This window comes from Lampris incognitus, chromosome 3 (genome assembly GCF_029633865.1).
Source record: "Lampris incognitus isolate fLamInc1 chromosome 3, fLamInc1.hap2, whole genome shotgun sequence".
NCBI lineage: Eukaryota > Metazoa > Chordata > Actinopteri > Lampriformes > Lampridae > Lampris > Lampris incognitus.
Window position 1 is genome coordinate 5052602 of NC_079213.1, and position 27284 is coordinate 5079885.

The window sequence follows — 27284 nt, forward strand, 5'->3', positions numbered from 1 at the left end:
CAAAAAAACAACCCAAAAACGATTAAAACAAAATAAAAACAGCTAAAAAGGATTCCCTCCAGCAATACTCTCTGGAGAATGGAGAACAAAGTCTGTCCTGGTGGCTTATTTTGTTTTGGGAGGAGGAAGAGGAAGTCTTCCTTCGTCGTGTAGACTCGGTAAAGTATTTATGGGTGGGGGGGCCTCTCGGTTCAGGACCGGGCCGAGATACTAAGGCGAGCTGGTTGTTCTGGTTTGTTAAAGGGCTGGTGGGGGGCAGTAGGGGGGTGGGGGGTAGTTGTTTAGGGGGCGCCTGGTGTGAGGTGGTTGTTTGCGAGGGGGAGGGGCTTAGTGATCACCGGAACCGGGTGGGTTGTGAATCCAGTCCATAACAATGAGCGAAAGGCTGCCGATCATAAAGACGATTCCCACGGTGAGGAAAATGGTCGCCTGAAAAGGGAGAGAGGGGGAGGGAGAGACAGTGACAGGATGACAGACAGACAGAAAGAAAGAGAACACAAAGAGGTAGAGAATAAAAAGATATTTATTTGAAATATGATTAAACTGCTGTGAAGACATATGATGGGATATTGAGAGTAAGACAATGGACTAGGCTCTGTGTGTGTTTGTCGTCCCAACTTACTCCAATCTTCTGTGGGGAGCGTGAGTGTTGTGTCTTGACCAGGCGCAGGTAGAAAGCAGCTGGCAGGATGAAGATGAGCATGGTGGCCGCAGACGCTCCTGAGATGTGGCAGAGGAAAGACCTTCATTAAAAAACACTTCAGACAGAGAACATCCCCTCAACTCATTACTGCACCCTCCCTTATTCAAACACCATCATTATCACTACTGGTGACTTCCTTTGAGCCCTTTTCTACTTACTCTCACCATTTTTATGGCCCTAATGGCTTAATACGAGTACCTGTGTATAAATAAGCAAGTAGAAAGTCCAGGATTGACCGTAGGAGGAGAAGATGTCCCAGAAGTTAACGAATTCAAGTACTCTGGATCAACAATACAGACAGAAGGCGGTGGTAAGAAGGAAGTCAAGAAAAGGACACAATCTAGGCAGAATTCCTGGAGAAGGTAGCTGGAGTACTTTGTGACAAAAGAATGCCGTTGAGGGTAAAGGGCAAGGTACGCAAATCAATGGTTGGGCCTGCCATGCCCTATGGTATGGAAGCAGTGACAATAACAGAGAGGCTAGAATCTACATCACAGGTAGCACAGATGAACATGCTGCGCTGGTCCTTGGGAGCGAGTAGAAAAGACCGGAAGATAAATGAAGAAGTGAGAGCTACGTTCAAGATCAGAGGAATGGATGAGAAGTTGAGAGAGACAAGATTGAGATGGTTTGGACATGTACAGAGAGGAGGCATGGACTATATAGGAAAGAAGGTATTGGACCTGTTTATACCTGGCAAAAGAAAAAGAGGAAGAGACCAGATAGAGGAGGACATGAGGAGGGCTGGACTGCAGGAGAGGGATACGTCAGACAGAAAGCTATGGAGGACAAAAATCCGCTGTGGCAACCCCTGAGAAACAGGGAACAAGCCAAAAGAAGAAGAAGAATGGCTTAATATATCTTTGACTGTTCTGTGTCAACGTAAATCTACTTGGTCCTTTGATTCTCCAATTCACCACCTCTTGATCTCAGACACACACTAAATGTACACAACATTACACATGTTCTTGACTATATGATCACTATCTAACAAATGTACAACGAACACCACCACTCCATATAGTACTTCAATGATATAATTAGCATGTAGCACAGGGGTCTCAAACAGCTTCTTGCGGCCCCGCGCTATGTTTTAGCTTTATTAAGAGATCCGGACTGCATATCCATTTTGCATGCTACTTTCATGTTTTCCTGTGGTTCTAGTTCTAAGTACTCAATGACGATAAGTTGTGAGGCCAGTTGCAGATGTTTGCAGCTCTCTCTCCCACACACACAGTAGCCAGGCAACGCGAGAACACAAACCCAGTAGGCTAGCCCACTGAGAAATATCTCACGTTAGCTTGCTAACATAAATTGTTTGTCACTGCTCGCAGATGTTTTATAAAAATGTCACTTTCAAAAGAAAAGTTGACCAGGAGCACCGACAGTTCCGAGAGAAATGGACGTGCGACTACTTCTTCACTGAATTTAATGCGTCCACGATCTGTCTACTTAGCAAGGAAAAAGTTGCCATTCTGAAGGATTTCAATCTGAAGCGACATTACACTGCTGAACATGCAGAGGAGTATGATCGGTTCAAATGCGAGGAGAGGGAAAGAAAGGCAGCACACTTTCAAAAAAGTCTGTCCTGTCACCAGAACTTTTTTCACAAAGCCAAACCAGACTGTGATGCAGTTGTCGAAGCTATCCATGTGATAAACGAGGCAATAGCAAAGGCTGGCAAGCCATTTATGGAGGGACAGTTTCTGAGACTGCATGCTGCAGGTAGAGGATATGGTTTGCCTGGAGAAGCCATCTTTATTGGGAAATGTCAGTCTCAGCCCAAATACAATGACAGAACAGATCGAGTTGTCAGGCAACATTTACAGACAGTTTTGCTGTAAAGTGAACGATTTCATGCACTATTCTTTGGCACTTGATGAAAGCACAGATGTAAGTGACAATGCTCAGCTCGCTATATTTGTAAGGGGTATCAGTCACCGTTTTGAGTTAACAGAAGAACTGCTAACTTTATATCCAATGCAGGGAAAGACTACAGCCAAAGATATATTTTAGGTGCTGTGCAATGCAGTTGAGGGTGCTGGTCTGCCCTGGAATCATCACTGATGGTGTCCCGTCAATGACAGGAAGAAAAAATGGGCTTGCAGCACTGATTCAAAGAAAGCTGGAGGAAGAGAATGTAGATCCCACAATTACATTGTACTGCATCATTCACCAGCAGGCACTCTGCAGCAAATGCTTGAAATTTGACAGTGTTATGACAGTTGTGGTGAAATGCACTAATTATATTAGATCAAGAGGTTCACAACACCGTCAGTTCTGTGCGTTTCTGGAGGAAATAGATGCAACATATGGAGATGTGTTGTACTTCACAAAAGTGTGCTGGTTGAGCAGGGATAGTGTCCTGAATAGGTTTTTTGAATTGAGGGTGGCGATCAGAGAATTCGTGATTTTAGTTGATATCACACAGGCAATTAACACTCTTAATTTAAAACTGCAAGAGCCAGACCAACTTGTCACTGTAGCATTTGATAGTGTGTCTTCTCAGTGGATTGTCACCTTGTCGTGATGGAGAAGCTTACGTGGTCCTGAGATCCTGAGAGCAATGCCGTCTGGAGCTATGCTCCTGGTAGGGTCCCCCATGGCGGTAAGGTCAAGAGGGAGGTCAGTGACAAAGAGCAATCCAACCAAGACCTCAACAGTGGAACAGGCATTGGATAATAGCTGACTTTAGGGAAGTACCACAAGGTTGGATGTGAAGGCGGGTGAAGGCTGCAGCAGAAACGGCCTCCGAGTCGTCTTGGACTCCATGCTACTGGATCCTGACCCAGATCTGTCAAGGACCGTGTGGTGGCTGTCTGTGCACCAGTCTCTCCACGTTAAAGTCATGCACAGACGTCCTTCATAAAGGGAATCCACCCTAACATCCTATATTAAGTCTTGTGGTGACCAGCAAGTGGCGACGGGGGCAGGATTGTGAGATCTGGTAGCCCCTAGTCATGAGCCGGGACATCAGGCGGTGGGTGCTACATTCAGTCGCTGAGCTCTCGGAATGAGGTAGAAAGAGCCCTTTGGTAGCTGCACCCACGACTGAGCAGCCCTCTTTAGGATCCACTCTGCTCACCCCACCTGGGGAAGGGGCTAGAAAGATAGCCTGCCTCAAACCTCCTGAATGGATTACCGTGTCCAGAGGGATCACCACATGCGGTCAGAGACATATACTTTGGAGCCCGGAATGTGCACACACTGATGGACAGTGCAACCAGTGACAGACTGGAGAGGAGAAATGTGGTCATTACTGAACTGAAGAGATGCCGGATTGACATAGCTGCTCTTTCTGAAACCCAATGGGCAGACGAAGGACAACTGAAGGAGGAGAAGGGTGGCTACACTTTCTTCTGGAAGGGAAAAGCTGCTGATGAGCCCAGGATCCATGGCGTTGGATTTGCCATGAGGGACCAGATCATCAGATACCTGTTTGAACTTCCTGTGGGGATCAGTGAGTGTCTCATGACCATCCGTTTGGTGCTTGCCAACAACCAGATGGCAACAGTTGAGTGCCTGTGCCCCTTCTTTAGACTCTGAAGAGGAAGTAAAGAGACCTTCTACGCCTGCTTAAATGAGACACTGTCAAGAATCCCCAAGGAGGATAAGATTATTCTCCTAGGAGACTTCAACACCGGGGTGAGATGGGATCAACACCTCTGGAAGGGCACTAAAGGAAAGGAAGGCATAAGGAACATCAACTCCAATGGGGTTCTGCTTCTTAGAAAATGTGCTCAGTACGACCTCACCATCACCAACACTCTGTTTCACCAGGAAAACAAATTTAAGGCATCTTGGAGACATCCCCCCCACTCCAAACAGTGGCATCTCCTTGACTATGTCATTGTACGAACCTGACATAGCATGTGCTGCTACTACTTCTACTACTTCTGCTACTACTCTTCCATATAGTAATGCTAAGTTTTGATTACTATGTAGCATAATATTACTACGACTACTCCATACAGTCCTACTATGATATGACTGCTGTGTAGCACTCTATGATGCTGTTTGCTGTCTCTCTTTTAAATGGCTTTGGATACAAGCGTCTGTCAGATGAGTAAATAGAAATGTAACTAAATATAAGTTCCACACTTGTTCCACTTTGTTTCAGTAAACTATACTACAGTTTAACTGGTCAGAGAGATGGGCTGGTCTTCTCATCTGACATTTTCCCTCATGACAAACATTCTGCTGCTTAGTCACAAGTTTTTCCTGTTTCCTGTTTGCTTCCTGCTACTTTTCAAATCACGGGACAATAAAGTTTTGGGATGAAACAAATGTGGTGTTGATCATGCATGATGGGAGGAGGTGGATGGAAACAATGACGGCTGAGTAATGTGGGTGGTGGTGAGGAAGTCTGTGTCACATGTAAACATCGCCGGACTGGGTTTGTTTGTAGGGTTTACTTCTTAGTTTGCCCTTCAAAACTCATCAAATACAAGTTCAAATTCAAGTTTTCATTGCTAGCCAAGTACGTTTTGCACATACAAAGAACCTGCCTGGGTGGAGTACTCAACACAAAGACAATTAGATAAACACACCAGAGTGTGTAGATGACTACATACAAGAGTGTATTGGTGTATTTTTCACAGTAGCAGTAGTTTCAATAATAGTCATAGTAGTATTGCCAGTACTGCCAGTGGTAGTATGTACAGAAGTTTCAATAGGGTTAAAAGTATCACAGCAGCGAAAAAAGTGAGAGACTGAACACTCACGGGTAACCAGACTTACCGATGAAGCCGAAGATGTCTCGGATCGTGGGGACGAAGATGACCAGCACATTGTTGAACCCCAAGATGGCGGCGGCGATGAGCAGGTGGCGAGTCCAGCTGAACTCTCGGCCACTGAACAGCATGGTGGTAATGGAGGAACGAATCTGTGGGAGGGAAAAGACTTTTAGCTGGACATGCACGCATGGCGTGCTAAAGAAGTAAAGTTTTGATTGACGAGGTGCAGCTCTGTTGACGAGTCTAAGTTCGCTTTTTTTTGTGGGAGTAGAATAGAAAAAAAAAGAAGAAGTTTGAACTTGATGTACCGTCTTAAACGACAGTAGGGGATGAGGTCAAAGGTCAAGTTAGCGCGGACCTTGGCTGGTAACTGTCCTGACAGTAAACATAAAGGAATACGCCAGAAAACGAAGGTACGGACCGGCCGGACTATGGGAAACCAAACGAGGTGTTAAGCTTCAACAGATTTCAGGTGGTAACAAGTCCACTATTGTACAGCAGGCCCTCCCTGTCACATCATTAACACAGTCAGTGTGTGTGTCTGTGTGTGTGTGTGTGTGTGTGTATTAGCAAGTGCCTGGGCCTAATTCCCACACTTGGCTCATGTCTTAAGTGTGTCAAGTAACAAAGGATGTGTGTGTGTGTGTCTGTGTGTGTGTGTGAGAGATACACAAGGAGAATGTGTCAGTGTGCGTTTGAGTGCGTGGTGGGAGTGCAGAGAGAGTGGTAATGACAGAGTGATAGAGAGAGAGAGAGAGAGAGAGAGAGAGAGCGAGAGAGAGAGAGAGAGAGAGAGAGCGAGAGAAAGGCCACTAGCTAAGACGCTGGGCAGGTTGATAAATCCCAACTAGGGAAAAGGTCGTGGGTATCAGGTGAAACCCGAGGCTCTGTGGGGGGGGTTGGGTTTGGCTGCTGGTGGTTTGGGGTTAAAGGGGGCGGGGCTTTACGGCATCCATCCAGCAGGCAGGCAGGGATTATCTCCCGCAGTGCAATGGGACCTTGGGATTGCATCAGCCGGTGGAGAGAGGGCGGGTTTAATCGGTAAAGAGAGAGAGCGAGAGAGAGGGGGAGAGAGAGAGGGAGGTGTGTCTTTACTATCGTCCACTTTTTGTCGTTTGCAGTCCACCGGTTTCGTAGGTCCTGGTTGAGTCTCAGTCCCTCCTGGTTAACGGGGCAATGACACCATCTGGCCGGTGCTGAGGCTGAACGACAGGCCGACCGACCCGTTTCTCAAACACACGGCTGGAAGGTTTGTTAAAGGAACAGCTCGGACTTTTCTTTTCTGTCTCTCACCACTCGTGCCGTCCATACGTAGGTCTGACTTTCAGTCTCTCACGGTCCTTTACACAGCTCCAGCTCGCCGGCTACACTTCACTGTGCTTAACGTAGGACAAATCCACAACCCTCCTCCAGTGTAGCAAACACTCCATGGTTCAGATGAGTGTGTGGAGATAAACTACACGCAACGAAGCTGCACAACTCAACCGAAATCAGACTAAACACTGCATTAAACTGAACCACACTCAAGCAAAACTAAACTAAACTTCACTTTATCTAGTCTAGTCTAGTCTAGTCTAGTCTAAGCAGACCGCCCTGATACAGCAGGGACCAGGGACACATCCAGTTAACTGGATTTTTGACACTGTCAGAGTGAACCAAGTGACCTTGATCAACACCGACGGGGGCTTTGGTTGTAGTCTTTTGTGTGTGTGTGTGTGTGTGTGTGTGTGTGTGTGTGTGGGCTAATAGCCACTAGATCTACACTGTCCTGTCATGGTTGCCAGAAAACTGTCACCGCCACAGCCAAAACCACTTTCTCATCACAGCAACGACCATAAGAGTCCAATAAATTTCCCCCGACACACACACACACACACACACACACACACACACACACACACACACATACATCTGTTCAGGCCACTTTTGGGGACGTTACATAGATTTACATTCATTCTATAGCTCTTAACCCCAACATTTACCCTTACTCTAACATTTACCCCAACATTTACCCTTACTCTAACATTTACCCTTACCCTAACATTTACCCCAACATTCACCTTAACGTTTACCCTTACTCTAAAATTAACCCTTACCCTAACATTTACCCTTACCCTAACATTAACCCTTAACCTAACATTTACCCTTACTCTAACATTAACCCTTACCCTAACATTTACCCCAACATTCACCCTTACCCCAACATTTACCTTAACGTTTACCCTTACTCTAAAATTAACCCTTACCCTAACATTTACCCCAACATTCACCCTTACCCCAACATTTACCTTAACGTTTACCCTTACCCTAACATTCACCCTTACCTCAACATTTACCCTAACATTTACCCTTACCTCAACATTCACCCTTACCTCAACATTTACCCTAACATTAACCCTTACCCTAACATTCACCCTTACCTCAACATTTACCCTAACATTCACCCTTACCTCAACATTTACCCTAACATTAACCCTTACCCTAACATTCACCCTTACCTCAACATTTACCCTAACATTAACCCTTACCCTAACATTTCACCCTTACCTCAACATTTACCCCAACATTAACCCTTACCCTAACATTAACATACTCTTGACTTACTCTAACCACTGACCTAAAAATCAGCTTTTCCCCCAATTAGGGACGCGGCTTTTGCCCCCCAATTTGTAGGTGGCTTCTGGTTTTTCTCATGGGGATATTTGGGCCCCATTTTGATAGAAAAACCTGGTGTGTACACACACACACACACACACACCCTGCTGACCTCCATAAATGTTACATAATTATGTGGGTTTGGAAACTGGGGCCTCGGCGTGACATTCCTCTCGGGGGCTCCAAGCCTTTCGGCACCCCGGTGCGAGCGGCCCGCGGAGCCTTCGGAGTGGACCGGGACTTATTGACACGTTACACGAGATTTGAGGACGGTACGCCGGTCGGATATTTGGTTTGGTAGAGTTCCCCCTGACGGGAGACACGATAGTGAGCATTACCGTCTCTCACGGGCAGGAGGACCGAGGCGTCCTGAGACGCGGCGTCCATCTGGCGTGCTCACCCCTCGTCACCATCACACTCCAAGGTATTCGGCGCCGGCCTGTGACTTGGCGTGGGGCCTTTGGAGCGCTCTGTGTGATATTTGCCCTTTTTTGTGTTCTTTTTTCATCCCTTGCCATGGCCTGTCAGACAACTACCCCCTCCCCTTCCTACCGGGGACTACGGGGCGGGGGTGCGGCGGTGGTCTTGGTCAGCTGAATCGGACCAGTGCCATCCGGGTTCATCCAGTTCAGTTCATGTAGAGCTTTAGATCCACCAGTAAAGGAGCGAGCCGTGTCCGGCGTTGGGGGCGCCCCGCTGTGGGCACATTAATCCAGAGGGCCCCTACAGGATCACTAACGCACATACAGGATCACTAACGCACACACTCTTGGTCGTGGGTGGTCCCGGGTGGGGGACAGGAGCCGGGACCCACTGAGATTTATGGGAAAAGGGGCTGAATTTACTCATTTTCCCTTCGAGTTTGACTTGTGACCTTAAAAAGGAAATGTTTCCTTTGACAGAAGTATTCCCGACTTTAAACCAACGTGATGGCAAAGTACGACTACACAGAGTACGACTATGCAAAGTACGACTACACAAACATGACAATTCACTTGTCAGACAAACCCAAACACAACAGCACACTTTCACATCAAGGTGGAAGTGATCCCTGTCTTAATGCCGGATTATTCAGGAAGTCGTGGTTTGGATACTACAACGTATGAAACCAGACGCACACTTCTCTCCACAAAACAACTTGGAAGGACGTTAATCTACCCGTCAGTATTGTCTTGTATCGTCTTTCCAAGGTGTCGTGTCGGGATGAAACCCAGATTTTGTCGTATCGTGGTACACAATGTTGTTGTCTAAGTGAATGATAACACGATAGAGTGCTCCTTGTTAGTCATGTTACACACACACACAAATGAGATTCACTCTCTGCATGTAACCCATCCCAGCTGTGTAGCAGGAGCAGTGGAGAGCCGCCGTGCAGCACCCGGGGACCAAATCCACTTATTTCTTCCTACTGCCTTGCTCAGGGGCACAGACAGGAGTATCCCCCCCCCCTTTTTACACCAATTGTATCTGGCCAATTACTCCGCTCTTCCGAGCCGATCCGGGGAGGGCTGCAGACTACCACATGTCTCTGCCGATACATGTGGGGTCACCAGCTGCTTCTCTTCACCTGACAGTGAGGAGTTTCACCAGGGGGGCGTAGCGCGTGGGAAGATAACGCTATTCCCCCCAGTCCCCCCGCCCCCGAACGGGCGCCACGACCGACCAGAGGAGGCACTAGTGCAGCGACCAGGACACATACCCACATCCGGCTTCCGGATGTAGGTATGTGGAGGGAGGGAAGGACAAGATCAGCTGGGTGTCATCGGCATAACAATGGTAAGAGAAGTCATGCAAGCGAATAACAGAACCCAGGGATGTCGTGTACAGGGAGAACAGGAGAGGACCCATAACCGAACCCTGTTGAACGCCTGTAGTCAGTCTGCGAGGCTCCGATGATGATCTAAAACTTCTCACCAAACGAGGAGAGAAACGTGTGAGGGTGTTGAGTGTGATGACCCTCGTACAGTGACACCTCACCTCGGGCAGGGCTGCACAGCTCACAGAGGAAGTTCCACACTGGCTGCTACAACTGACTGATGGTGGCCGGGGGCGGTTCAGTTTGCTCTGCTGTGAGGAACGTACTGATTCGAAGATTTGCACACTTTGGTGTTTATAATTTATAGGTTTATAAAACACCTCATGAACGTGTGTCTGTTGATTTAATAAAACAGTTCTGTCCCCTGAGATGGACAAACAACAAACACCCGAGTTCGCCTGAGATGGACGAACAACACACACCCGAGTTAACAACGTTTAGCAAAACAACCACCCTCCAACCCCACTGATGTGTGACACTTTGATTATCATGAGGATCACATATTCTGTATCACCCAGGAAGACCAGATGGGACCCAGACGGCTGCTGGTATTCAGCTGGTCACAGTAGACTCTCAGGAGTCCTCAGTGTGGTGGGGACAAATGAAATCTCCACTGAGACCAACACAAAACCACACCCAGCACATGCACGTTACTGGACGACCAGTAGGGAGCGTATTAATGGTTAAACAGAAGTGCGGGAGTTTTAACGTGACTTTAGAGGAGGACTTTAGGAGGCAGATTGATGGAGTCGGAGGTCTTTGTCAGTCGGGCTCAGCCTGTCTCCCAGAGTCCAAATCGCTCCAGTGGGGCCGTGAGAACTGGGCCACACCGGACTGGATGGAAAAGCAGATGATCAAGAGATCCTGACAAAATCCTTCTGTTAAGACCTGCTCTACCCTTCACCTGACCCCCCCCCCACACACACACAGAAACACACACACACACAGGCATGGAAACATACACACACACACAAAAACGCACACACACACAGAAACACGTGTGGACTCTGCAGCCAAGGACAGTTGGAGACGGAGCCAATGTTGCCGTCTGTTTGAGGCCCGCTGACATTTTGTGGCGAAAATGAAGGTCAGTAGAATTTGGGGTTGAGAGATTTTAAAATGTCACACACCCCTTAAAAACACACACACACACACACACACACACACACACACACACACACACACACACACACACACACACACACACACACACCATGAGTTGTGACAGGACACTTGGCTGCAGGTCTTTTGATGTGGTCTGTAAAACACATCCAAACTTCACAAGCTTCAATACAAAAACAAAAGCTGTCTCACACACACACACACACACACACACACTTTATGATGTGTCCCGCTTCAGTCCACCACATGTAATCTGTTGTCCGTGTTCACATGTGAAACACCTGCTCAGGTGCTATGGCAGGTAGCACACGTGGGTGTAGAAGCACTGACCACGTGTAGAAGTACTGACCACGTGTAGAAGTACTGACCACATGTAGAAGTACTGACCACGTGTAGAAGTACTGACCACGTGTAGAAGTACTGACCACATGTAGAAGTACTGACCACGTGTAGAAGTACTGACCATGTGTAGAAGTACTGACCACATGTAGAAGTACTGACCACGTGTAGAAGTACTGACCACGTGTTGAAGTACTGGCCACGTGGTTGTCAACGGAAACGCCGCATGAGCTTTCTGTTGTCCAAGTATTCACACTCATCACCATGAACATCTGGTGACACAACGTCTGGTCACACAACATCTGGTGACACAACGTCTGGTCACACAACGTCTGGTCACACAACATCTGGTCACACGTCTGGTCACACAATGACCGTTTTAGTTGTTTTCATTGTCTGGCCCTGCGTTTGCCCGGTATCGGACTCTGTACAGGATTCTGTATCGGACTCTGTACAGGATTCTGTAACGGACTCTGTATAGGACTTTGTACAGGACTCTGTATCGGACTCTGTACAAAACTCTGTCCAGGACTCTGTACAGAACTCTGTCCAGGACTCTGTACAGGATTCTGTATCGGACTTTGTACAGGACTCTGTATCGGACTCTGTCCAGGACTTTGTCCAGGAGTCTGTGTGTGGGAGTCATGATTATTACTCAAACCACATAACGTGGACATTTTAAATAATCACTTGAATCATTATTCATAGTATTTATACCCCAAACCACTCAGCTGCTGCTGCTGTTGTGTATTGTGTGCATTTTATTTTGTTTATCATGTCTTTATTGTGCATTGTCTGGTGGGATTTATACTTTTGCACAGATATTTTCAATACTTTTGACTTCTTTCTCTCTTGTGGACTGTAACTGTAGTTTTTCTGCTTGTTTAACTTGCTTCTGTCCAGTGTAAAGCTCCGCGAGCTGCAGCTCATCTATGAAAGGTACCATGTAAATAAATATCATTATTATTATTATTATTATTTACTCGAGTCAAACCAAGTGAAACTCTTCATATGAAGAGACACACTCAGCCAATTAAGTGTTTCTGATCAGACTGGTATTAAAACTAATCAAACTGGTATTTAAACTGATCAGACTGGTATTAAAACTAATCAAACTGGTATTTAAACTGATCAGACTGGTATTAAAACTAATCAAACTGGTATTTAGATGATCAGACTGGTATTAAAACTGATCAAACTGGTATTTAGACTGATCAGACTGGTATTAAAACTGATCAGACTGGTATTTAAACTGATCAGACTGGTATTTAGACTGATCAGACTGGTATTAAAACTGATCAGACTGGTATTATAACTGATCAGACTGCTATTTAAACTGATCAGACTGGTATTTAGACTGATCAGACTGGTATTAAAACTGATCAGACTGGTATTTAGACTGATCAGACTGGTATTAAAACTGATCAGACTGGTATTAAAACTGATTAGACTGGTATTTAAACTGATCAGACTGGTATTTAGACTGATCAGACTGGTATTATAACTGATCAGACTGCTATTATAACTGATCAGACTGGTATTATAACTGATCAGACTGGTATTTAGACTGATCAGACTGCTATTATAACTGATCAGACTGCTATTATAACTGATCAGACTGGTATTTAGACTGATCAGACTGGTATTAAAACTGATCAGACTGGTATTTAGACTGATCAGACTGCTATTATAACTGATCAGACTGGTATTATAACTGATTAGACTGGTATTATGACTGATCAGACTGGTATTATAACTGATCAGACTGGTATTTAGACTGATCAGACTGCTATTATAACTGATCAGACTGGTATTATAACTGATTAGACTGGTATTAAGACTGATTAGACTGGTATTAAGACTGATCAGACTGGTATTATGACTGATCAGACTGGTATTAAAACTCGTCTGAATTCAGTGTTTATAGACAGATAATCCTCATCCACCCTCTGTCAAAATTTAATTTTCCAAACGGGTGGAGATGCAAACGCATCATCACCTCTCCGTGTTCACACGCATACTTCTCTCTGTGGTTTGAGGACTGTCTGTCACATAGACCACATTCTCCGTTTCTATCTTTCAATCTCGCTCTCTCTTTAGCTCTCTCTGTCTGTCTGTCTCTCTCCGTCTCTCTCTCTCTCTCTCTCTCTCTAGCTCTGTCTATCTCTCTCTGTCTGTCTGTCTGTCTCTCTCTCTAGCTCTCTCTCTCTCTCTCTCTCTCTCTCTCTCTCTCTCTATCTCTCTCTGTCTCTCTTTAGCTCTCTCTCTCTAGCTCTAACTCTGTCTCTGTCTCTGTCTCTCTCTCTTTAGCTCTGTCTATCGCTCTCTCTTTAGCTCTGTCTATCTCTCTTTAGCTCTCTCTCTCTAGCTCTAACTCTCTGTCTCGCTCTCTCTCTCTGTCTGTCTGTCTGTCTCTCTCTCTCTCTCTTTAGCTCTGTCTATCTCTCTTTAGCTCTCTCTCTCTAGCTCTAACTCTCTGTCTCTGTCTCTCTCTCTCTCTTTAGCTCTGTCTATCTCTCTTTAGCTCTCTCTCTCTAGCTCTAACTCTCTGTCTCTGTCTCTCTCTCTCTCTCTAGCTCTGTCTATGTCTCTCTCTAGCTCTCTCTCTCTCTAGCTCTGTCTATCTCTCTTTAGCTCTCTCTCTCTAGCTCTAACTCTCTCTGTCTCTCTTTAGCTCGCTCTCTCTCTCTCTCTCTAGCTCTGTCTATCTCTCTCTAGCTCTCTCTCTCTCTAGCTCTGTCTATGTCTCTCTCTAGCTCTGTCTATGTCTCTCTCTAGCTCTGTCTATGTCTCTCTCTAGCTCTCTCTCTCTCTAGCTCTCTCTCTCTTTAGCTCTCTCTCTCTAGCTCTAACTCTCTCTGTCTCTCTTTAGCTCTCTCTCTCTCTCTCTCTCTAGCTCTGTCTATCTCTCTCTAGCTCTCTCTCTCTCTAGCTCTGTCTATCTCTCTCTGTCTCTCTCTCTCTCTCTAGCTCTGTCTCTCTCTCTCTGTCTCTCTCTCTCTCTCTCTCCATCCTGTGAGTTCAGCTCAGCGAGGCTGTGTTAGCATGACTAGTGGTTGTGTACAGTATCGCTGAAGCAAAGTGTTTATGGTAAAATTGTCACCGTTGTAACATCAAACCACAATAACACCAACAGAGTTGTTATACAGGACCGAGTATAAATATCTATTGTTATAGACACGTCGCTTCTATCGTTTATCTTTCAGTCAGTCTGTCTGTCTCTCTCGCTCTCTCGCGGTGTGCCTCTCTCTCTGTGGTGGGGGAGGGGGGGGGTTGTCAGGCTGGGGTTTTTTCCATTGTCTGGTCTGCTCTCGATCCTGTAAACTTCCACTGGGCGAGTGTGGGATTCTCCCTCACATTCCCTGCAGCTGAAAAAAAGATACAGTCTGCCCCCTACGTCAGCACTGCAGCATCGCCGCTTCCCCTTGACTGAGTGTCATGAGCGCTGCTTCCCTCTAGTGGCGACGGGATGTACCTACAACAGCCACCTCAGAAATAAAAAAAAAAAAAAAATCGGCCTCGAAATGAACCACTGCCCCTCTTCTTACCAAGATGTGTGTGTGTGTGCGTGTGTGTGTGTGTGTGTGTGTGTCAATATAAATTAATGTACATGTATGACTGCTGGGATAGGCTCCAGTATCCCCGCAACCCTGACAGCAGGATAAGCGGTTTGGATAATGGATGGATGGATGGATATGTACATTAATGTATGCTGCTGTGTGTACTCTTTATGACTGTGTAGTGTGTGTGTGTGTGTGTGTGTGTGTGTGTGTGTGTGTGTGTGCGCTACAAGACTTATAGTAAGGAGTGAAACTGCCTCTGGCCGGCGGCAATTTTCTATCTTCTAAACTGGGTCAAGATAAATTTAACCCATGGCCATATTTGGGATAGATAGCAATGAATGAACTTGTGTGTGTGTGTGTGTGTGTGTGTGTGCACGTCTTAGCGAGTGTGAGCGCACGGCTCAGATGTCACGCCTCGGTGACTGGACGTCAAACATGCAGCGTGGATAACCTCTGACCTCAGGGCTGAGACTTTAACATAGGCTCTCTGTCAAAGGGCGAGAGCGGGCGAGCGAGCTGGAGAGACGGGCAGAGAGCGAGACAGACAGGAAGAGGAAGTGAAGTCATGAAGTCGAGTGACAGCACATTCAACAGAAGGGCCCGGCATGTGAATCCCTGTGTGTATAAGTCAGACGAACGACAACCTCGTGTGCGTTATTTCTTCCTCTACAACCAACATTACTCACAGACACACAGACACACACCAGGGCTGCTCCCAGGGAACCGTTATGTGTCTTTTAACCGGTTTCTAACGTTTAGGCTGAAGGTGAAAAGTACTGGTGAATAACGTCCATCTCAAGCTCCCGCTGTCCAGCGTCACGTGGTCTGAGAGACGGCCAGAAAGACCTCCGGTGTTCATTCCACAGTGACCAGGACACCAGGGGGAGCCGAGCCAGCCTGAGCTTTATGGACCTGCCACCAGGGGGGGTTGTGTTTCTACTTGATGAGTCAGCTGATGAGTTTTCTGGTGATTAGCCAGCTGATTAATCAGCTAAAGGTTTCAGGTAAAACAGCAAAGCATGTGGGCGGTTACACATGCTAAAAATGTGTCCTCTTCTTACCTTAACTTAGATAAATGTCCTCTTACCTTAACTTAGATAAATGTATGTCCTCTCTTACGTTAACTTAGATAAATGTATGTCCTCTTCTTACCTTAACTTAGATAAATGTCCTCGCTTACCTTAACGTAGATAAATGTGTGTCCTCTTACCTTAACTTAGATAAATGTATGTCCTCTCTTACCTTAATTTAGATAAATGTATGTCCTCTTCTTACCTTAACTTAGATAAATGTCCTCTTACCTTAACTTAAATAAATGTGTGTCCTCTCTTACCTTAACTTAGATAAATGTATGTCCTCTCTTACCTTAACGTAGATAAATGTGTGTCCTCTCTTACCTTAATGTAGATAAATGTATGTCCTCTTCTTACCCTAACTTAGATAAATGTCCTCTCTTACCTTAACTTAGATAAATGTGTCCTCTCTTACCTTAACGTAGATAAATGTGTGTCCTCTCTTACCTTAGCTTAGATAAATGTGTGTCCTCTCTTACCTTAGATTAGATAAATGTATGTCCTCTCTTACCTTAACTTAGATAAATGTGTGTCCTCTCTTACCTTAACTTAGATAAATGTATGTCCTCTCTTAACTTAGATAAATGTGTGTCCTCTCTTACCTTAACGTAGATAAATGTGTCCTCTCTTACCTTAACTTAGATAAATGTGTGTCCTCTCTTACCTTAACTTAGATAAATGTATGTCCTCTCTTACCTTAACTTAGATAAATGTGTCCTCTCTTACCTTAACTTAGATAAATGTGTGTCCTCTCTTACCTTAACTTAGATAAATGTGTCCTCTCTTACCTTAACGTAGATAAATGTGTGTCCTCTCTTACCTTAGCTTAGATAAATGTATGTCCTCTCTTACCTTAACTTAGATAAATGTGTTCTCTCTTACCTTAGCTTAGATAAATGTATGTCCTCTCTTACCTTAACTTAGATAAATGTGTGTCCACTCTTACCTTAACTTAGATAAATGTGTGTCCTCTCTTACCTTAACGTAGATAAATGTGTGTCCTCTCTTACCTTAGCTTAGATAAATGTATGTCCTCTCTTACCTTAACTTAGATAAATGTGTCCTCTCTTACCTTAGCTTAGATAAATGTATGTCCTCTCTTACCTTAACTTAGATGAATGTATGTCCTCAACTTCGATAAATGTGTGTCCTCTCTTACCTTAACTTAGATAAATGTATGTCCTCTCTTACCTTAATGTAGATAAATGTATGTCCTCTTACCTTAACTTAGATAAATGTGTCCTCTCTTACCTTAACTTAGATAAATGTGTGTCCTCTCTTACCTTAACTTAGATAAATGTGTGTCCTCTCTTACCTTAACTTAGATAAATGTATGTCCTCTTCTAACCTTAACTTAGATAAATGTCCTCTCTTACCTTAACGTAGATAAATGTATGTCCTCTCTTACCTTAACTTCGATAAATGTGTGTGCTCTCTTACCTTAACTTAGATAAATGTGTGTCCTCTTCTTACCTTAGCTTAGATAAATGTGTGTCCTCTTCTTGCCTTAACTTAGATAAATGTGTGTCTTCTCTTACCTTAACTTAGATAAATGTGTGTCCTCTTCTTACCTTAGCTTAGATAAATGTGTGTCCTCTTCTTGCCTTCAACTTAGATAAATGTGTGTCCTCTCTTACCTTAACTTAGATAAATGTGTGTCCTCTCTTACCTTAACTTAGATAAATGTATGTCCTCTCTTACCTTAACTTAGATAAATGTGTCCTCTCTTACCTTAACTTAGATAAATGTGTGTCCTCTCTTACCTTAACTTAGATAAATGTGTCCTCTCTTACCTTAACGTAGATAAATGTGTGTCCTCTCTTACCTTAGCTTAGATAAATGTATGTCCTCTCTTACCTTAACTTAGATAAATGTGTTCTCTCTTACCTTAGCTTAGATAAATGTATGTCCTCTCTTACCTTAACTTAGATAAATGTGTGTCCACTCTTACCTTAACTTAGATAAATGTGTGTCCTCTCTTACCTTAACGTAGATAAATGTGTGTCCTCTCTTACCTTAGCTTAGATAAATGTATGTCCTCTCTTACCTTAACTTAGATAAATGTGTCCTCTCTTACCTTAGCTTAGATAAATGTATGTCCTCTCTTACCTTAACTTAGATGAATGTATGTCCTCAACTTCGATAAATGTGTGTCCTCTCTTACCTTAATGTAGATAAATGTATGTCCTCTTACCTTAACTTAGATAAATGTGTCCTCTCTTACCTTAACTTAGATAAATGTGTGTCCTCTCTTACCTTAACTTAGATAAATGTGTGTCCTCTCTTACCTTAACTTAGATAAATGTATGTCCTCTTCTAACCTTAACTTAGATAAATGTCCTCTCTTACCTTAACGTAGATAAATGTATGTCCTCTCTTACCTTAACTTCGATAAATGTGTGTGCTCTCTTACCTTAACTTAGATAAATGTGTGTCCTCTTCTTACCTTAGCTTAGATAAATGTGTGTCCTCTTCTTGCCTTAACTTAGATAAATGTGTGTCTTCTCTTACCTTAACTTAGATAAATGTGTGTCCTCTTCTTACCTTAGCTTAGATAAATGTGTGTCCTCTTCTTGCCTTCAACTTAGATAAATGTGTGTCCTCTCTTACCTTAACTTAGATAAATGTGTGTCCTCTCTTACCTTAACGTAGATAAATGTGTCCTCTTCTTACCTTAGCTTAGATAAATGTGTCCTCTTCTTGCCTTCAACTTAGATAAATGTGTGTCCTCTCTTACCTTAACGTAGATAAATGTGTGTCCTCTCTTACCTTAACGTAGATAAATGTGTGTCCTCTCTTACCTTAACTTAGATAAATGTATGTCCTCTCTTACCTTAACTTAGATAAATTAATGTCCTCAACTTCGATAAATGTGTGTCCTCTCTTACCTTAACTTAGATAAATGTGTGTCCTCTTCTTGCCTTAACTTAGATAAATGTGTGTCCTCTCTTACCTTAACTTAGATAAATGTGTGTCCTCTCTTACCTTAACGTAGATAAATGTGTGTCCTCTCTTACCTTAACTTAAGATAAATGTATGTCCTCTCTTACCTTAACTTAGATAAATTAATGTCCTCAACTTCGATAAATGTGTGTCCTCTCTTACCTTAACTTAGATAAATGTGTGTCCTCTTCTTACCTTAGCTTAGATAAATGTGTGTCCTCTTCTTGCCTTAACTTAGATAAATGCGTTTCCTCTTCTTACCTTAGCTTAGATAAATGTATGTCCTCTCTTACCTTAACTTAGATAAATGTGTCCTCTCTTACCTTAACTTAGATAAATGTATGTCCTCTCACCTTAATTTAGATAAATGTGTGTCCTCTCTTACCTTAACTTAGATAAATGTATGTCCTCTCTTACCTACTTAGATAAATGTGTGTCCTCTCTTACCTTAACGCAGATAAATGTCCTCTCTTACCTTAACGCAGATAAATGTATGTCCTCTCTAACCTAACTTAGATAAATGTATGTCCTCTTCTTACCTTAACTTAGATAAATGTGTGTCCTCGCTTACCTTAGCTTAGATAAATGTATGTCCTCTCTTACCTTAAGTTAGATAAATATGTCCTCTCTTACCCTCTTAGATAAATGTATGTCCTCTCTTACCTTAACTTAGATAAATGTGTGTCCTCTCTTACCTTAACTTAGATAAATATATGTCCTCTTCTTACCTTAACTTAGATAAATGTATGTCCTCTCTTACCTTAACTTAGATAAATGTATGTCCTCTCTTACCTTAACTTAGATAAATTTATGTCCTCAACTTCGATAAATGTGTGTCCTCTCTTACCTTAACTTAGATAATGTGTGTCCTCTTCTTGCCTTAACTTAGATAAATGTGTGCCCTCTCTTACCTTAAGTTAGATAAATGTGTTTCCTCTTCTTACCTTAGCTTAGATAAATGTATGTCCTCTCTTACCTTAACTTAGATAAATGTGTGTCCTCTCTTACCTTAACTTCGATAAATGTGTGTCCTCTCTTGCCTTAACTTAGATAAATGTGTGTCCTCTCTTACCTTAACTTAGATAAATGTCCTCTCTTACCTTAACGCAGATAAATGTATGTCCTCTCTAACCTAACTTAGATAAATGTATGTCCTCTTCTTACCTTAACTTAGATAAATGTGTGTCCTCTTCTTACCTTAACTTAGATAAATGTCCTCTCTTACCTTAACTTAGATAAATGTGTCCTCTCTTACCTTCTTAGATAAATGTATGTCCTCTCTTACCTTCTTAGATAAATGTATGTCCTCTTACCTTAAGTTAGATAAATATGTCCTCTCTTACCCTCTTAGATAAATGTATGTCCTCTCTTACCTTAACTTAGATAAATGTGTGTCCTCTCTTACCTTAACTTAGATAAATATATGTCCTCTTCTTACCTTAACTTAGATAAATGTATGTCCTCTCTTACCTTAACTTAGATAAATGTATGTCCTCTCTTACCTTAATTTAGATAAATTTATGTCCTCAACTTCGATAAATGTGTGTCCTCTCTTACCTTAACTTAGATAAATGTGTGTCCTCTTCTTGCCTTAACTTAGATAAATGTGTGTCCTCTCTTACCTTAAGTTAGATAAATGTGTTTCCTCTTCTTACCTTAGCTTAGATAAATGTATGTCCTCTCTTACCTTAACTTAGATAAATGTGTGTCCTCTCTTACCTTAACTTCGATAAATGTGTGTCCTCTCTTACCTTAACTTAGATAAATGTGTGTCCTCTCTTACCTTAACTTAGATAAATGTCCTCTCTTACCTTAACGCAGATAAATGTATGTCCTCTCTAACCTAGGTTAGATAAATGTATGTCCTCTTCTTACCTTAACTTAGATAAATGTGTGTCCTCTTCTTACCTTAACTTAGATAAATGTCCTCTCTTACCTTAACTTAGATAAATGTGTGTCCTCGCTTACCTTAGCTTGATAAATGTGTGTCCTCTCTTACCTTCTTAGATAAATGTATGTCCTCTCTTACCTTTTTAGATAAATGTATGTCCTCTTACCTTAAGTTAGATAAATGTGTGTCCTCTCTTACCTTAACTTAGATAAATGTGTGTCCTCTCTTACCTTAACTTAGATAAATGTATGTCCTCTCTTACCTTAACTTAGATAAATGTATGTCCTCTCTTACCTTAACTTAGATAAATTTATGTCCCTTAACTTAGATAAATGTATGTCCTCTCTTACCTTAACTTAGATAAATGTATGTCCTCTCTTACCTTAACTTAGATAAATGTATGTCCTCTCTTACCTTAACTTAGATAAATTTATGTCCTCTCTTACCTTAACTTAGATAAATGTGTGTCCTCTTCTTACCTTAACTTAGATAAATGTCCTCTCTTACCTTAACTTAGATAAATGTGTGTCCTCTCTTACCTTCTTAGATAAATGTGTGTCCTCTCTTACCTTAACTTAGATAAATGTATGTCCTCTCTTACCTTAACTTAGATAAATGTATGTCCTCTCTTACCTTAACTTAGATAAATTTATGTCCTCTCTTACCTTAACTTAGATAAATTTATGTCCCTTAACTTAGATAAATGTATGTCCTCTCTTACCTTAACTTAGATAAATGTATGTCCTCTCTTACCTTAACTTAGATAAATTTATGTCCTCTCTTACCTTAACTTAGATAAATGTATGTCCCTTAACTTAGATAAATGTATGTCCTCTCTTACCTTAACTTAGATAAATGTATGTCCTCTCTTACCTTAACTTAGATAAATGTGTGTCCTCTCTTACCTAAACTTAGATAAATGTATGTCCTCTCTTACCTAAACTTAGATAAATGTGTGTCCTCTCTTACCTTAACTTAGATAAATGCAACCATTAAGAATATGTGTGTGTGAGTTAGTTTGTGTTCCTGAGAGAGAGACAGACACAGAGAGCCAGACAGACAGAGAGATAGAGACAGACAAGAGAGTGAGAGAGACAGACACAGAGAGTGAGAGAGACAGACAGAGGGAGAGTGCTAGAGGCTTGAGGCTGCATGTATGTGGCGGTGTTGTGTTGCAGGCGGGACTGTTTAAATCTGAGATGACGACATGAGCAACCTGCCAAATGAATGGCGTGTTCTTCACCAAACTGCCAGGAAAAACACAAACTCACACACACCGACGACCAGTGAGACAGAAGAACACAAACTCACACACACCCACAACCAGCGAGACAGAAACCCACCCACTAAACACAAAGCCTCTGTAAGCAGAGCAACGGGGTAACCATGTGGGCTTTGCTGAAAAATCACAGCAGCCGTGAGCAAGGCATGTTGGCATGGAGGTGTGGTGGTGTGGTGGCGTGGAGGCATGGAGGCGTTTCGTGGTGGTGTGGAGGCGTTTTGTGGAGGTGTGGAGGCGTGGTGGTGTGGAGGCGTGGAGGTATGGTGGTGTGAAGGCGTGGTAGCGTGGAGGTGTGGTGGCGTGGAGGTGTGGTGGCGTGGAGGCGTGGTGGTGTGGTGTGGAGGCGTGGAGGTATGGTGGTGTGAAGGCGTGGTAGCGTGGAGGTGTGGTGGCGTGGAGGTGTGGTGGCGTGGAGGTGTGGAGGTGTGGCGGTGTGGAGGTGTGGTGGCGTAGAGGTGTGGTGGCCTGGAGGTGTGGTGGCGTGGAGGCGTGGTGGCGTGGAGGTGTGGTGGCGTGGTGGCGTGGTTTTGTGAGGCTTGCTGTGTGTGTTAGTCTGCGTCACATGTTGCGCACATGTCCTACCGGGGGGGGCGGGGGTGGTGGCGTGGAGGCGTGGTGGCGTGGAGGCGTGGTGGCGTGGAGGTGTGGTGGCGTGGAGGTGTGGAGGCGTGGTGGTGTGGTGGTGTGGTGGCGTGGAGCTGTGGAGGCGTGGAGGTGTGGTGGCGTGGAGGCACGGAGGTGTGGTGGTGTGGAGCTGTGGAGGCATGGAGGTGTGGTGGCGTGGAGGTGTGGTGGCGTGGAGGTGTGGAGGCGTGGAGGTGTGGTGGCGTGGAGGTGTGGTGGCGTGGAGGCATGGAGGTGTGGTGGTGTGGAACTGTGGAGGCATGGAGGTGTGGTGGCGTGGAGGTGTGGAGGCATGGTGGTGTGGAGGCGTGGTGGTGTGGTGGCGTGGAGGTGTGGTGGCGTGGAGCTGTGGAGGCGTGGAGGTGTGGTGGCGTGGAGGTGTGGAGGCGTGGAGGTGTGGTTTTGTGAGGCTTGCTGTGTGTGTTAGTCTGCGTCACATGTTGCGCACATGTCCTACCGGGGGGGGCGGGGGTGGGGGGGGGGGGTGACTCTGTGGGGTGTGTCTGTGTGTGAAATGAGCTTGTGTGGTTTGATGTATGGACTAAGTGGAGGTTTATTCCATCATTCTGAGTCCAGAACAACCGTCAGTTTGACTTCCTGATGCAGCACCCGTGGGAGGACACCGTGCATGTGCAGTTGTCCTCTCATCTGGATAAACGGGATCAATGCCGACAGAAGAGGAGCCTTCTTTTTTTTGGGGGGGGGGGGGGATTTTTCTCCCTTTTTCTCCGATCCGGGGAGGGCTGCAGACTACCACATGCCTCCTCCCATACATGTGGAGTCACCAGCCACTTCTTTTCACCTGACAGTGAGGAGTTTCACCAGGGGGACGTAGCACGTGGGAGGATCACGCTATTCCCCCCCAGTTCCCCCTCCCCCCTAAACAGGCACCCCGACCGACCAGAACACACACCCACATCCGGCTTCCCACCCGCAGACACGGCCAATTGTGCCTGTAGGGACGCCCGACCAAGCCGGCGGTAACACGGGGATTCGAACCAGCGATCCCTGTGTTGGTAGGCAACAGAATGGACCGCCACGCCACCCGGACGCCTGATAGAAGGGGTTTTAAACCAAATCTGTGCCGTTTGTGCCGGCATACCTGCTGCCCCCATAAAAACCAGTCTGAACTGGTAACCTTCAATGCAACGCCTTTACATGTCGCCACGAAACTGAGATTTTACTTTAAACGCTGCTGACCAGCATCTCTCAGCCTCCGTCGACAGACCTAAAACGGGTTTATCTCAGCAACGCCGACGACCTCTCGACTTTTACCAACACCAGCTGTCAGGAGGAGCGGCTGTACTTACGGGAAACAGCACGATGGGCACAGTCAGGGTGACGGCGGTCAGCACGGCCAGGCGCACCAGGAGCAGCATGGTGTCAAACTTGTAGACCTTGGTGAAGGTGTGGAGCAGCTCCGCTTCCACGTTATCTGGCGAGAGGCGAGACAGCAGGACACAGATGTACCACAAACTGCTGCTTTTGTCTTTTGTGAGGCTAATTGCAACAACTGGTCTTGTGTACTGTGTTTGCCCCCCCCCCCCTTTTCTACCCAGTTTTATCCGGACAATTACCCCACTCTTCCGAGCCGTCCCGGTCTCTGCTCCACCCCCTCTGCCGATCCGGGGAGGGCTGCAGACTACCACATGGCTCCTCCCGGAGTTTCACCAGGGGGACGTAGCGTGTGGGAGGATCACGCTATCCCCCCCCCCCCAGTCCCCCCACCCCCTCTCCCGAGCTGTCCCGGTCTCTGCTCCACCCCCTCTGCCGATCCGGGGAGGGCTGCAGACTACCACATGCCTCCTCCCATACATGTGGAGTCACCAGCCGCTTCTTTTCACCTGACAGTGAGGAGTTTCACCAGGGGGGCGTAGCGTGTGGGAGGAGCACGCTATTCCCCCCAGTCCCCCCCACCCCACCCCCAGCAGGCCCTCTGACCGACCAGAGGAGGCGCCAGTGCAGCGACCAGGACACATACCCACATCCGGCTTCCCACCCACAGACACGGCCACTTGTGTCTGTAGGGACGGCCAACCAAGCCGGAGGTAACACGGGGATTCGAACCGGCGATCCCCATGCGGGTAGGCAACAGAATAGTGTGTGTGTGTGTGTGTGTGTGTGTGTGTTTCCTCTTACTGTAGAAGGTGAGGTAGCCGAACAGCGCTGACACCATGTACATGACCAGCATGGCGAGGATGGAGAGGTTGGAGACAGCCTGCATCTTCTTCTGCGAGCGGCTGTGGAAGGTCGACACACGCACACAGACACACACACACACACAGACACACACGTCAGCACAACTCGCGCGACTCCCAACAGAAAACAGCACCGCCGGGTCGTTCCGGCCAACTTGTTTACTTTTTGCACAACCCCCAAGGATTCACGAAATCTGCGAAAGCCCCGTGTCAACAGAGACGTGTTTGTCTCTGGCAGGGGTTGGCCCCGGCGGGCGGATTTTCTGGAAGTGTACGACCCCGGAACGCCGGCGGTGGTACCACAGTGACAGAGGCCTTCATGACTTGGGTATTACCGGCTCAGCTGTCGTCTTTCAACGCTCGATAGCGAGTCTCCGAAAGGACGTTTGCTGTGTGCAGCAATGTGTTGGTCAACACGGCGCTGCCGCGGCGCCGCCCTGCAGGCCGACTCGCTTCAAACGCAGCGCCGGGCAGCGTGTCAGCTGATATAAACGATCATCTGGAATTTTACACATTATCTGCTTACAAGTACACAGAAATACCACGTTCACACACCCCGCTGAGGTTCATCATATCGAACTGTTACTGTAGCTTTCAAATGATACCCCTGAAATCTTTCACGCCTCATTTTGTGAGAGGTTTTAGGTTGTCAATCTTGTTATTGGGTAATTAAGACAACAAAATTGAGCGATATCCGGGTTGCATCCCGATACAAAACCACCGAAAGACGGTGAAGGATACTGAATTGTTGCCCAGCCTGCTCAGATGAGGTCATCAACAGTCAACCCCGTGTGTCTTCCTGTGTCGTGTATGTCACGTCCCGTTTCCCTTGCGTTTGATTTGTTCCTGATGTGCCGCCATGTTTTTCTGCATGCAGTGTTTGTGTGTTTGTGTAAAGGTCATGAACGGGAGGGTACTGACTCTCTCAGCTCGCTGTAGATGGGAAGGACCTCCGGGTGGCAGACGAAGGCAAATGCCAGGATGGGAACAGTGTACGCCGTCTGGGGACAGAACAGGACATTTCAGAATGACAAACCATGTAAAATGTATTTAACTCCAGCTGCAAAACACAAAGGTTCGATCCTCGGTCCTGACGGGTTGAGAGAAGTGTAGAGCTGTTGTCAAACACCTGATGAAATTCGGACATGGGACCACATTAACCGCTCATTTAAATACTAACTGGAAAAACAGTCCTGCTCATATGTCGCTTCGCAGTCGATTTACTGTCGTTCCTGAGCTCCGCTGCCCAGCACAGGAGTCACATTAAAGTGGCCTCCATTAACGAGGTGTTTACTTTATCCACTGAAGGTGTGGTGGTGGTGGTGTTGGCCAGATGGTCAGTCTTCCAGTAGGACTGTGTTGTGCCATAGTGGATGTAGGAGGCAGAGAGAAATAGACCTGTTAACTCTGATTTTCTGGGACTACAAACCAGGTGTAGCAGGACCAGATGTAGCAGGACTACAAACCAGGTGTACCAGCCATTATGGCTGGTGCGCTGTCAGCTCAGCAGGAAGCAGTACCCACCCTTGTAGAAATGGATTCTGGGACCAAAGCTAACACAGACAGTCTGATGTACCACAAACTACATCACACTATAAGGGAACACTGTTGTACAGTCATACTGGTTGTCATGGACACTGTTTGCTGCTGCACCAGTGTTCGTTCTACCCGGTCAGAACATCTCACCAGCGGTACACGCAGACTGGAGAGCGTCTCCACCCATGGTGAAGATGACTGGTAGTGTTATGGAGCCTGACTCCATCATACACATGGAGACAATATGACGTCTTTATGCATGCTCGATAATGTGCAGTGCAGGCACAAAGTGCAAAGTGCCAAATGGTCAAAGTTAAACTCAGTAGGCTGAAAATTGAACAAAGAGCACTGATGAACGTAGACGGTTCTAGCATGGTATTAATGCCGTCAGCTGGTTAAATGCTGAGCAGGGTGTTGCCGACAGCGAGGCATGGGAGTCCAGACAGGTTTACCTGGAAGAATGAAGACTAAAGGTTAAAAAACAAAAGCTAAGGCGCGCTGGGTTCAAATCCCATGTCTTCATCGTCTCCCCTCGTTCTGTAATTCCCGCCTACCTCTGTTGTCCTGTCTAATAAAGATCAAAAATAAAATGCAGCAAAATGAAATTTAAACAAGGGTCACAAAGTTCTAATCAGATCAACTTTATCGGCCAAGTGTGTCTGTGCATATGAGGAATTTGACTGCGGTCTACAGTAGCGTGTCATACTTAACATATTATATCACTCACCAAAAAAAAAAAGGGTGGATATGGATAGATGACGCATAGATATAGACCGATTATGTAACATTTGAACAACAATTTA

General features: G+C 45.3%; 1 protein-coding gene across 1 annotated transcript in view; it reads right to left on the reverse strand.

The window, feature by feature from the left end:
- Positions 1-249: 249 nt before the first annotated feature.
- slc38a4 (solute carrier family 38 member 4) overlaps positions 250-27284 on the reverse strand; it is an 87771-nt gene continuing 60736 nt past the window's right edge. The window contains exons 11-16 of the mRNA XM_056275860.1: positions 25867-25946; positions 24887-24987; positions 24058-24182; positions 5444-5588; positions 623-720; positions 250-429 (exon numbers count right to left, since the gene is read on the reverse strand). Of these exons, the coding sequence (XP_056131835.1) occupies positions 328-429; positions 623-720; positions 5444-5588; positions 24058-24182; positions 24887-24987; positions 25867-25946 (651 nt within the window). The 3' untranslated portion in view covers positions 250-327. The remainder of the gene's footprint in view (positions 430-622; positions 721-5443; positions 5589-24057; positions 24183-24886; positions 24988-25866; positions 25947-27284) is intronic.